Genomic DNA, 12,780 nt, shown 5'->3' on the forward strand with positions numbered 1-12,780 from the left:
ACCGCCTTACTTATAAAAATACGAAAGATGGGATAAAAAAAAAAATTAAGAAAAGTCCCCCCTGCTTATTCCAGGCACACCCATTATGAAAAGGAACCCGTGTTTGTTCTGCCCGCACTGGCTTGCAGATTTAAAAGCCCACCTTTCCAGCTCTACCCCCCCCCCGGTCCCCGAGAAAAGACGGACTGCAGGAAGCACCACAAACCTCCCTTTTCTTTATTTGATTGGTCTGTATTCTTAGAAGTCACCATTTTACTCAAGGCATGGGCACCAACAGAACAGGAAGATGCGGTGGCATTTGGGATGCTTCCCCTCCCCCCAAATTAAAATGTGCTGAACATACCAGGGGGAAGAACAGCGGGGATCAGAAATCATGGACAGAAAACAGAATTAAGTACTCTCTCCCCCCAACTAGGAAACGTTACTCGAGATACAGGGACTGGCATTTTGCTGCGCAAAGCAGGCCACTGAAAAACCACCGCGAAGCCTTCGCTGGAACCTTTCAGAAAATCCCACTTTGGCCCGGAGTGACGTTTTCCTGCCAGGCTCCATGAAGTTGGCAGTCTCTTGAATTTCACAGGAGCAGATCCCGCCATCTGCTGAGCAGGGATAAAAGGGTTTGCAAATGAGATTGGCGAGAAAAAGCAAGCCCATGTTTGCTTTCTGGCTTACACGGGGCTGGAGAGAAATCACGTTGCCCGGGCACCGGCTTCTAGTTGTGCATTTTGCTTGCGGAGCCTTTCGAGGTCCCATTAACGGGGAAACTGTTTTAAGAGGGAACACAAGCTCTGTGTCCTTTCTGTTTTTCCCCTAAGGGACTGAGATCCTCAGTGCTACTAAGCAGGTACAGAGCCCAAAGGAATCTACGGAGGATTTTTCTTTTTTAGCCTTAGATGAAGACTGGAAAACATTTCTTACAAAGCCAACACCATATTGGGATGAAATGGCAATCATCCGTGCAGTTGCTAAAAAGGGAGTGAATTCACAACTCAAGGCAACTCCCCTCTACTCTGGAGCGGACTGCAACTCCCATCTGCACAGCCGTGGGGGTGGGAATAATGTTCCTGGTGGGACCCAGACTGCAGGAGGCCCTTGGCAGACATTGGCTTTTCTTGTTTCAGCAAGAAGTCCCTAAACCAATGTTTCCCAACCTTAACAATATTTGAGAGGTGTGGACTTCGACTCCCAGAATTCCCCAGCCAGCCGGCTGGGGAATTCTGGGAGTTGAAGTCCACACCTCTTAAAGTTGCAGAGGTTGGGAAACACTAAACATTTCCCACTGCCCTCTGACTGATCCACAGAGGGCAATTTGAGCCTTTTTTGGACAGCATTTACAGCTCAGATTTATCCTTAAATTCAGCTTTTTTGTGGTGGTGGTTTAGATTCCCCAAAGGCTGACCCGGTCCAAGATGCTAATGCTTTAACAAAGCTTCTCGTGCTACGCTAAATGGTTTTGTAGCTTCAAATGCACACCAGAACCCACCTGCAGCATAGTCGCAGCCTCGTTTCAGCCAAAAAGCAACAAAAGTGTGGGAAATTCTCTTGCAAGGCAAACCGCGCCGGCAAAGCGAGAGCCACGTTTGACAGAACTCAAAGCTTATTTTTCTTGGAAGAAACGTTAGTATTGATTCAGAGCCTTCTGTTCAAGGAGTTACTCGGCACTGCTCCAGCTGAAGACCAAGAGTTGATTTCAAGTCAGCAAATTAGGATCAAAGCAGGAGATGATCTGGGAGTAGGGCAGGCGGGGAGAAGACCGTTTATCGGAGGGAGAGCTGAAAAAGCGACTAGATGGGGCTGAGATCAAGGAGCGTGTGGGAGAAAGAGACCTCCCCGTTATACACCCGTGCAATGGCATCTTCACAGCGTTGCTGAACAAAACCAACTGTACGGAAAAACAAAAATTACAGCATGGCATAATCATTAAAAAGATCTCGTTATTCCAGCAGACCAGAGACTTAAAATGTACAGAACTCATGAAGGGGTCAGTTTAAAAATGAAAATGCTTTCCACAAGGTTCTTAACAACCACAGAGGAGGGGTGGGGGGGGCAGAGTGTGGAGAGGCGGGTGCGGAGGCAGCGGCAAGTGGCGCTCGAGAGCAAGCAGGGTGCTACGTGCAGACAGGCGGAGGGGAGGGGGGAGCAGGGCGGCTGAGCACAACGCCCCCCGGAAGGAAGGGGAGATGCCCGAAGGCCTCTCTTTCTCCCCCCCCCCACTTCTACAGCCGGATGCAAAAGACACGTCCTCTTGGTTGCACCGAAAAGGTTAGGAAGAGTCTACTCTTGAGACTAGGCCTTTAAAAAAAATATATAAAATGACCCCAAAAGTTTACACAATGATTTGAACACCAGAAATTCTAGCAAGGGGGACGGGGTAGGGGGAAACACACTGCAGAAAAAGTTACTCTATTTACATAAGAATGATTTTTTTTTTCTTTTCTTAGAGACATTATGTTACGGTTCTCTTTACAAATAAGGATGTCGCTCAGGAATACGTCCTCTTTTTTTTAAAAAAAAAAAAACTCTTTACATATTTATCTTCAGGACGCTGACTCTTCCCTTGCAGCTCGCGCAGAAAGGAATCCTCTTCCTTGCTCCATAAACAGATTCCTGCAAAACTTCTTCATCTCCCGAAAGCCCTCGCTCTCATTTCAACAGTCTCTGGGGACTTGTCGCTTTTAAGAAAAATGCAGCAACCCCATAAACCCAACTGGTTTCCAACCTCCCCGCTGAATTTTTATATTTTGTCTGTCGGTTTTAAAAAAGCACGCCCTTTCCCGTTTCAGTCATCGCTGTCCGAAAGAGTCTCGTACTGGGCGGAGAGCAGGGGCGCGGGCTCACGCTCCCACATCCTGCTGGGCTGATGCGCCGCGGCCTGGCTGGCAGACGGCGGGGCGCAGGCCATCGAGGTGGGGGGCGTGCTGCTCAGCATCCGCATCGTCAGAGGGTTGTACGGGAACTGCGTCGATCCTGGCGGAAGGCAGGGGCGAAAAGAGAGAAAGCACAGCATTGAAAAGGCTCCCATCCCGGGCAACTCGCGAGGCCGAGACCGTGGGACAGCTGCAACGGGGCAGTCTGTGACTCCTCCTCTTCCCTTTGAAGTTGGCCAAATCCAAGGCCGAACAAACTATCTTACGAGACCAGCTCAGAACGGGCAAAGGGGTCGCAGCACTGGGCTCATCCACGCAGGATGCCAACATGCTTTGAGACAGAAGGGAAGATTGTCGTCCTCACACCCTGCTTCTACTCTGCTTCCACTCAGGGTTGCTACCGCATGTCCCCCACGTACCACTGGGTCAATTTCACCCTCTTCTCCCTGCAAGAAGGGCCCTCCATGCAGTTCACCAGGCAATGTGGGGGGCTCTCCCAAAGGGAAACCTCCACCGACTTTGCAGAAGACCCACATTTGATCTTCCACGAGATCAAGATTCCCCTGACTCTGCTGTCTGCTGGATCGAAAAGGCTGCAGAGGTGCTGAGCCTGCAGGTCGGATGGGAAGGGACCTGCTGTGGGTCAACTGGAGTTGACAATTTCTGAAGACAATTTCCCCACGTGACCTAGAGAGTCCGTGGGGGTTTCCTTCTGATTTCCCAGGAGAAACGCAACTGTTAAGGCAGAACATCTGGATGAGACAGAGACTCTAACGAGGACGCATCTTTGGGGAAAGAGGGATGTCCCTGAGCTGGGGAAGGAGGATGCGCGAATGAGCTCACAGTCTCACTGTTCTCCATTCAAATGCTCCTACGACAGGTCTCTGGGTGATGCCCTAGTTCCAAGGCGAAGAAACTGCGGGGGGCGGTGAAACAGCGTCCCAGCGTCGAGTCCTCGCTACAGGTCCCAATCGAGGAAGCAGGAATTACACAGACTCGACTAAGATGCTTTTAATGAACGGATTAGGGGCAAAACACCAAATGCTGGAAACCACCACGGGCACCTCCAGCCCTCATTCATTAGCGAGATCCTTACGGCGCAGTCCCTTCGGACGCTGAATTTGTTCCGGGACTCTTGGCAATCTGGACTGAGCTGCTGTTTATGAGATACGCTACTAACCAACTCCTTCTGCTCCACCTGTTAGTTTCGCGGCCTCCCCACCATCTCTCACCCTCGGTGAGCTTCAAATCCCTGGTGCAAATTTCACGGGGAGGGGGGCTTCGACCAGCCACATTCTCTCTCAGGCTGGCTTAGGAGATTCAAGGTGGGGGCGGGGAATGGCATGAGCCTTAAGTTCCTTCAGGGACAAGCAGGATGCAAAAGCAACCAATCGTGATTGCTCCAGGCCAGACCGGTCCGTTCCGAGATGCTAAATGCAGTTTCGAGACGGAAGGGTGGAAGATGCTCTCCAGCCCGACTTTCTCCATCCAGCTAACTCAGTGTTGTCCAAACTTAGCCACTTTAAGATGAGTGTTCAACTCCCAGAATTCCCCAGCCAGCCATGCTGGCTGGGGAATTCTGGGAGTTGAAGTTCACTCATCTTAAAGTGGCTAAGTTTGGACAACACTGAGCTAACTAGACAGCCCTAACCCCATTGACCCACAGAGCCAGCATCTCCTTTGAACCATCCGGCCTCTGCCTCCCCACAGGGCACCTTCAAGATGGTTTTCCTCATTCGTCCCTCTAACTCTGATCCCATGATGGTTTTGCACTAACTGGGACATGTGAGGGCCCAAGGTGCAAGATTACAGGGCACGAGTCTCTGTGTTCCCCCTTCATTTCAGAAAAGCTTCTGCTGGCAAATTTCTTCCGGGAACAAATGCAGTTCCATGTATTTAACAGCCATTTTGTTACGAAGATGGTCCTCTTGTCATGTTAAGATAATCTAGCACAGCCTCTTTAAAAACACGGTTCTAAAAACCTGCACCGCTCATCTTGGACTGCACACACTCACACACACACACCTGACTTGTGTCGGCTTGGCTCACCTGTTGAGGAGGGCCGGTCTTCCCACGACCACGCGGGGGTCTGCCGGTGATAGTCTCCTTCCGAATGCACCGAGGAGACCGAGGAAGGCCGCTCTGTTCCCAGGTAGCCTTGACCAGGAATTGGGGACTTGGACTTCCTGCTGCCAGATTTGCCCATCAGCTTCTGCTTGCTGACTCCCCCACCTAGGAAAGGAGGAGGAATTGAGCTATGGGGAACAGCAGCAGCACTGATCTACGGAATTCACTGCCTTGGGACAGGGTGATGGCCATGAACTTGGATTTCTTGGGGGGGGGGGGATTGGTGCATTTGTGGAGGACAGGTCTATCAAGGACTATCTGCCTCGAAGACTCAGTGCTGCCTCCAGTTTGGAGAATATGTTAGCCTCCAAATACCGTTTGCAGGAGAACAGTGGGGGCAGAGCATCTCCTGCTTCTGGGCACCCCAGAGGCCTCTGCTTGGCTCCTGGGAGAAACAGAGGCTGGGTTTACATGAGCCTGGCCTTGATCCTGTGAGGCTGCTCCTAGATCTTCGCTGGGCTTTTGTTCTAGGTGTTCAGATGGTCTGGTTCTTGGCAAAGGAGGGAACAAAGGCCTCAGGTCATTCGAGAGTCTGAAAACTTGGGAGTCCAGGAAGATGGGCTTTCAGAGTCCCTCAAATGCAGGTTCTTCTTAGTGACTGAAACCAGACACAAGTTGACCCACCACAGAAACTCAGGGGAAGCCCTCTGGACCAAGTGCTATCTCCGTTGAAGGGCCCTCGAGGGAAAAACTGGGTATGCTAGAGAAAAAAATAGCTTCCATATTTGGCAAATATCCTCAACGAACAAAACAGGTTATGCTCCCTGCAGACAGAGCTGGTGTGCAATTGGGGGGTCCTCCTGGACTCGCAGCTCCCGCTTGAGGAGCAGGTGGCAGACGTGACTTGGAGGCCTTTGCACAAATCCATCGTGCTCCAGCTGTGTCCACTCCTGGATCGGGGGCTCTACTCCTGTCCCTCGTGCCCATCTGGACTGACGCAGTGCCCGCTACACGAGCCTGCTCTCCTGCAACCCACCCAACGCTGCAAGATTTAGCCCCAACCTCCAGGGAGGTCGTTACATCACCGTGTCTCCCTCCACCCCACCTCGCTGCCAATGGGCAAGATCAGGCTGGGACCCTTGTTTGAATCTAAGCCAGGGTTTTTCCAACTCGGCAACTTCAAGGTGGGTGGACTTCGACATGCTGGCTGGGGAATCCCGGGAGTTGAAGCCCATGCATCTTAAAGTTGCTGAGTTTGAAAAACGCCAGTCTAAGCCAGTGTGAAACATGAACAACAAACATCCAGCCAGATGGCTGTGCTTGGCGGGCTCTAATACCTGATATTACACGGTTACTGTCAGGTTGATAAGCTGAGCATCTTTTCAGCAGTTTATTATTTACTGTAACATTGTTGTGTCTGCTTAAATGTACTTTTTCTGCTGGTTATTATGACCCACGGTCAAACAAAACAATAATGGTCTTGTTCTTTCCTAGGGACTTCCTGGGCCACCATGTGCTTTAGCAGACCCACGTGGTTTGCTATTATCCTACATGGTAAGAAGATCCAAGCCATTTCTGGGTTCTTCTGCAACCGAAGAGGGAACCCTTTTTGGCTGCAATCTGCCTGCCCAGCGCGGGGGAATCTGTGTGTGTGTCGCGCAGGAGTGGCGGGGGGGGGGGAGAAAGGCACCTCCTTGTCTTCGGATTTCTGTTATCGACGCAGACCAGCTGAATTCGGGAGCCGCCAAGGCAAGAACTGGCAACAACCTACTCATCAGAAGCCATCCTGCACGTCTTTAAAGACTGCAATTTGACCCCCATGAAAACACAGCAGGAACGATAAGGCTGAACTCCTGGGGGATGGGTGAGAATGATGGGAGTTGTAGTCGGACACCTTGGAGGAACCCAGGTGGCGGGAGACTGATTTCAACACCACCTTTACCTCAAAAAGACCCACACCGGATTGAAACGCTCACCTGGATTGGGAGATGGACTGGCTTCCTCCCTCCGGGTTTCGCTGCTTGCTGGTAGCGAGGCGCTGGAGCCGCTGGGCACCAGCCCCATGGGCTGCGCCATGACCAGAGCATGGTCCTCCCCTTTGTCATCAAAACTGCCCATCAGGGCTTTGCGGATGATGTCCTCCAGACCCAGGTTGCTGGCGGGATCGGCCAAGGAAGGGCCTCTGGCACTCACTGCACCTGGAAGGAGGAGGGGAAAGATGAACCAAGGGGAAAGAGGGGCGTGGCGGCGGCGGAGGACTCGGGGAAACGCAGCAGCAGGACGGCTTTTCAGCCGAGGATGAAGGGGAACACGTCTACTGAGAAGCGCCAAGGCTTCTGCCAGATACCTCTGCAACAGTCGCGGAAAAAGTCCATCGGCCATGGAAGCAATGGGCATTATAGGAGCTATACGGTGGGATTCTATAATAATAATAATAATAATAATAATAATAATAATAATAATAATAATACCACCACCATCAAACAACACCTGCCTGTCCCAGATCCTTGGAAAGAACTCGAGAGGTGGATAAAAATGCCAAATCAGTCTAAACATCTGGCTGACTGCGCGACCAACCATAAAACCATTATTAAATTTACATGCCACCCAACTTCCAGCAGTTCTGGGCAGTTTATTCCTATGTATTCCGTTTCTATGCGTTTCGAAGCAAATGCATAGCACGGGGCCGGGTTATTTGAGGGACCGCCTCTCCCCAGTTAGATCTGCCCATCCCGTCAGATCCAGCAGGAGCAGCCCACTCCAGGTCCCATCAGCCAGGGAGCGTTGCCTGGCGGGGCCAAGGAAGGGAGGCTTTCCTGCCATGGCACCCGCCCTGTGGAACGTCATCAGATTGGCCCCGGCCCTGCTGGCTTTCCAAAAGACACTGAAAACATGGTTTTGCCAATGGGCACGGGGACCCGGGAGCGTGGTAGAGCTGACACAGTGGCTGTGTTGAATGCTATTAGTAAATGAGATTACCTTGGCTGTGAATTTTATGAATTTATATGACCATTTTTTTTTTTTTAATATGCTCTTGTAATGTTTTTTCTTGTTTTAAATTGTTGTATTCTTTGGTTGTTTTTACATTGTTTTAACTGCCTCCAAGCTGCTCAGAGTCATATACATACATACATGAATGAATGAATGAGATGGGCAGCTATATAAATCAGAGTAATAAACAAATCAATCAATCAATCAATCACAGCTGTTCACAAATAAAAAGAGAGACAGTGCAAGCCACACCTCATACAACGGCCCTCTTCCATCCCTAAGCACGGCTTCCTTCTTGGTCAAGCCTCAGCTTCATCGCTCTTCTTGCCCCATCAGTGGGATTAAGGGGCTTACAGGCAACCTCAGAAGGGGCAGGGAAGGAGGCCAGGGGCCCTCACCCATCCCCCTGGCCCTCATTTGCCTTGCCATCTCTTCGCCCAAGCTGCTAAGGACAACTCGGCAGAGCGCAGTCTCTGGCTGGGCTGGCTGGGGATGATGGAAGCTGTAGTCCAGCCCTCGTGGAGAGCGCTTGGTCCAAGAAGCTTGCCTTGATGGCATCTGCCTAGCTTTTTAGGTCGGGGACCCACTCAATGCAAGTAGCTGCAGATGTTCTAGACGTTGAAAGAGGGTGGGTTTTTGGAGAGGAAGACGCGGCTGTGCCGGGAAGCACCCACGTGCTCGTTTCTGGAATCCTTACCTGAGGTGGTGACTGCTGGCAAGTTAAATATTTCTGTCCCAGGCTGAGCAGCTGCTGTTAACAGAGAGAGAAGCAAGAGACGTGGGTTACCTCCGGAGGCTTAAGGAATCAGTGACAGCGTGACAGGCGACTAGACCCCTGGGATCACGGCACCAGCGCAGCGCTGCAAATCGTCTGATTCGTTGGGCTTCCATTTCCTCCTCCCCGGGTCAACCCTCAAGGCAGTTTGACAGTGGAAGTGATGACCTGATGGACCCCTTTGCTGGATGTGTGCAAACGGCAGCTGGAGAGCCATCGGTTGGGAATGCTTTCATTTGAATTCCTGCCCAGAGCAGAGAGATGAACTCGATGGCCTCATGAACCCCTTTCGGCTTTTATTCCATCAGATTCTAATCTTACTGGCTTACATACAGATTTTCAATCAGCCCAGAGTTCTCCCTCAAGGCACCAATGACCAGGCTCAAATTATCCTGCTTTGGGGCCATGAAGCGAAGACCCAGCTCTCTTGGGAAGCCCATAATGCTGGGAAGGGTGGAAGGAAAGAGAAGAAGAGGGACACCAGCAGCAAGGGGGACGGAATCAGCTACGGCAACGAGGGGGGCACCATTGGAAGGCCTGAAGGACCAGGTTAGGGACAGATCCTTATGGAGAAAATCTATCTGTGTGGTCACTAAGCATCAACACCAACTTGATGGCAGATAGTCAACCATCGTCATTGTCATCCTCATCACCATCATCAAGCATGCCTTGTCTTAACCTTCTCTGTCCCAACTTTCACTCCATGTTAAGGTAAGCACTTATTTTGGATGGCTATTATAATGAGCATCTCTAGCCATGCGGGCTGCTGGAGGTCTCCATGAGGCTGAAAACACACAACTGACCAGCGGATCAAAACCTTTTACCTCCCCTGGAGGTTACAGAGTGAAAGGGGAATTGTTTCTTCAGAGGCAGCAGCCAGTTGTGGGGAAGGCAAAAAGGAACTAAAGGTTATCCGGGATGCAAAGTGAAATCTTCCAGGATGCAGGAAGGAATCTAAACCTGCAGACTTCTAGGTCTGGTGAGTAACTAAGGAAGAGCAGAGTTAGGATTCTGTATTTTTTTCGTATGTGCTCAACCTCACCTAATTTCCATCAAAGCTGGCTTTGTTGTGGATCAATTCACCATCTTAGATGGGCTGTTTACCTAATCTTCCTGCTTCCTTTTTTGAAGCCAATCCCTTTCTTCACACCTGATCTCCACCCATGTTTTTCTGTGCCGTTGTCTGTTCTCAATAAACCCTACATACAATTGTAAACACATGTCTTTGTTGCCAGGGAATGTCTTGCGGGGTGTGGGGGTGTAACTTGCAACTAAAGATACCAACAGGAGGGCTGGGCTTCTCCAGACCGGCCACCAGAAGCCGGACTTAAGGTGCCCTTGTGCTTCTCAAGAAAAGAAGAAGAGGGGAAAACCTGCTTAAAAACTAAAATCCAGAATCTAAAGGGATGTGACACTAACACGGCTCACGCAACATTCCTGGGAAGTTACTTCACTAGTAATAGGACATTAATCTCTCTTGAGGTCTTCTGTTTCTATTAAAGAGTTAGTTTTTTAAATCTCCTGATGTTAATTTAGTGCACATGTGCGCGCACACACACACACACACACCTCAGATGTGTGGCTTTCTACCTGGTCCAACCCTCCTATTTTTTTCTAAACAGGATTTGACCTCATGGCCCCCCTTTGTCAGCCTGAGCAACCTCAAATCTTTAACCACCACAAAGAGAGTGGATTAAAATACACGATGTTGCAAACTGAAAAGGAAAACATGGACTCTAGAACCCATACAAATTCTTTTTTAGGGGTGGGTGGGTGGGGTGGGGTCAGACACATTTTTACATTCTCAATTAGTTTATTTTCAACGAAAAGTTCAGAATCGCCCTCTGGAAGTTCTGCCTTCTTGAAGAGGAGGCGCTCAGATGCCACACTCCCATAAGGATACTAAGCATCCCCCTCCAGTGAAAGTCAACTGGTAAGGGGAAAAAGAACAGCAACTCATGCAGAGAAGCGCCAGGGAGGCCGTTCAATTGGGGAGTAATAGAGGGAATGTAGGAGATTTTAATTCACAAATATATCAATTCTCTTGGCAGACACCAGCAGTTTCTCTGCAGCCCTACCTGCCTCTATTTCTGGAAAGGAAGGGGCGGGGGAGAGAATAAAAACACGAGGAAAAACAGCCCTACCCATTTCGGAGTCACTTCCACTGCATGAGTTCAGCTTGCGAAATATCTCCTGCTTCTTAGACTTCACCATCGGCGAGGTGTTCTCCAGTTTGGTGAAGAAGGAAGGCAGGTAAGTAATGCTGCCGGGAGAACGGGAGTCTGTCCTGCTAAGACAGGGAAAAATGAAACGTACCCTGAACCACATTCTGCCTTCGCTTTCAAAATCCTGGCTTTTCAAAAGTGACATTAAGCTGCTTTTCCAACAAAGGAAGAAAGGTATTCAGTGTAGCATTCTACCTTTTTTCTTTAAAAGAAGTAAAGGTAAAGTCTCCTTTGTCAGACATATGGGCACATCCCTGTAGTTTCCTTTGCATCAGTGCAGAAGTGCAAAACATCCTCCTGGATTTTTTTCTTCTAGTTTCCCTCTCTAGCCTACAACTCTGGGAATCCCCAAAGACCTTCTATTCAAACCCTTCCAGTGTAAATACTAGTATTTTAAAAACGAATTGTTATTTAACTGTTAAAGAAATCCCAGGGCTATAGACTTACACTTGGAAGTTTAAAAAAAAAACGACTATTTTTTAAAACCAATGCTGGAATCCAAAGAGGAGTACCTGTGAATGGAACAGAGGGGCCATTTTTGTCTACCTGCAATCTGGAAGATCCCGATTTGGGGGTTCCAAGAAGAAGGAGAAAGGGAAGTACACCCACCTATCACTGGATTCCACCCTAATCATTTTAGCACCTAACTTTATGAGTTACATTTCTAAACTTAGCCATCATGATTATGGTTCTCTGAGGAGCTGCCTCGCCCCTGCTATATCTGCCCACCCCACTCAGTCCGGCAGAAGGGGTGTGTTGCAGACCCCACCAGTCACGGCATTTCGACTGGCGGGGTCTGGGAAGAGGGCCTTTTCTGCCATGGCCCCTGCCCTGCGGAACAATTTACCACGCAAGGTGCGGTGCGCCCCTGCTCTCCTGGCCTTCAGGAAGAGTGTGAGATCTTGGCTATGCCAGATGGCCTGGGGCCGGACGGGGGCTCGCATCGTTGGAATTGGCTCGTGGGGTAATTGATTCTACCTTCCCCCTGTCATCTTGAATTTTATAGTCTTTCTATGTATATAGACTTTTTATATCGTATGAATTTTTTTAGCTAATTTAATGTGGATATTTGTATTTTTTACTGTTTCTGATGTTTGATTTTAATTGTGAGCTGCCCAGAGTCCTCCTCTTGGGGAGATGGGCAGCATATAAATTTAATAAGCAAACAAACAAACAAATGATCAAAATGAATGAATGAATGAATGAATGATCAAACCATCCGCAACTCCCAATGACTTAGAAGACAAACACGGAAGACAGAAAGGTGGTACGGGCTCGATATGTTTCTAAGGAGTAGGACTGACCAAAGATCAGGACGAGCAGCTACAGTCAGTGCCACCTCCCAGAACTCTTGCCCCCGGTGGAGGAGACAACCGAACACTGCCCGCGATTTGTTCCAGGCTGCCCAATTTCTCAGGTTGCTGAACCTCTTAGATGACCAAGTCTGGCACAACAGGGAGGACCATCTGGGGCCACATTTTCCAGCTTAGGGAGGAATGAACCTCTGGGTCTTTTCTATCAGCTGCAGGATCTACGTGCCCATCCCAAACACCTCCTTGGAAACATCCCTGCAGAGCACACCAGCTGACCCACACATCCTTTTTGAACCCAGCTCTGGTACCTCTGTTCCGAAGGCTCTGATCTCTGCGACAGCAACAGGAAGTTCTCTTGTTTCTCATGCACCGCCGGAGCCTGGGGTGGGGAGATTGGCTCGTACGACTCCGAGGAAACATGGCTTCTCTCGGGGGACTTCCCAAGCCTTGAGGTCACAGAGCAACAAAATACACCTTTTATTTACAATACGAGCTTCACTGGGGCATAGTCCAGCCACCATGACAATGATCAGTTAAGCGAA

The 12,780-nt window shown here is 49.7% G+C and overlaps 1 protein-coding gene across 7 annotated transcripts in view; it reads right to left on the reverse strand.

The window, feature by feature from the left end:
• Window positions 1-195: 195 nt before the first annotated feature.
• Window positions 196-12,780, reverse strand: part of NCOR1 (nuclear receptor corepressor 1) — a 124,734-nt gene continuing 112,149 nt past the window's right edge. For 4 of the 7 annotated variants that reach the window (XM_025171240.2, XM_025171242.2, XM_015889293.3 and 1 more), the window contains 6 exons: window positions 12,547-12,684; window positions 10,845-10,990; window positions 8,623-8,676; window positions 6,911-7,132; window positions 4,917-5,099; window positions 196-2,967 (listed from right to left, as the gene is read on the reverse strand). In XM_025171240.2, the coding sequence (XP_025027008.1) occupies window positions 2,780-2,967; window positions 4,917-5,099; window positions 6,911-7,132; window positions 8,623-8,676; window positions 10,845-10,990; window positions 12,547-12,684 (931 nt within the window). In that variant the 3' untranslated portion in view covers window positions 196-2,779. The remainder of the gene's footprint in view (window positions 2,968-4,916; window positions 5,100-6,910; window positions 7,133-8,622; window positions 8,677-10,844; window positions 10,991-12,546; window positions 12,685-12,780) is intronic. The other 3 variants (XM_007435278.4, XM_015889292.3, XM_025171241.2) reach the window with 2 other exon arrangements.

The sequence above is a fragment of the Python bivittatus genome, unplaced genomic scaffold (assembly GCF_059951505.1).
Source record: "Python bivittatus isolate LINGU-HERP-01145 unplaced genomic scaffold, Pbiv_v1 ctg000240_np1212, whole genome shotgun sequence".
Classification (NCBI taxonomy): Eukaryota; Metazoa; Chordata; class Lepidosauria; order Squamata; family Pythonidae; genus Python; species Python bivittatus.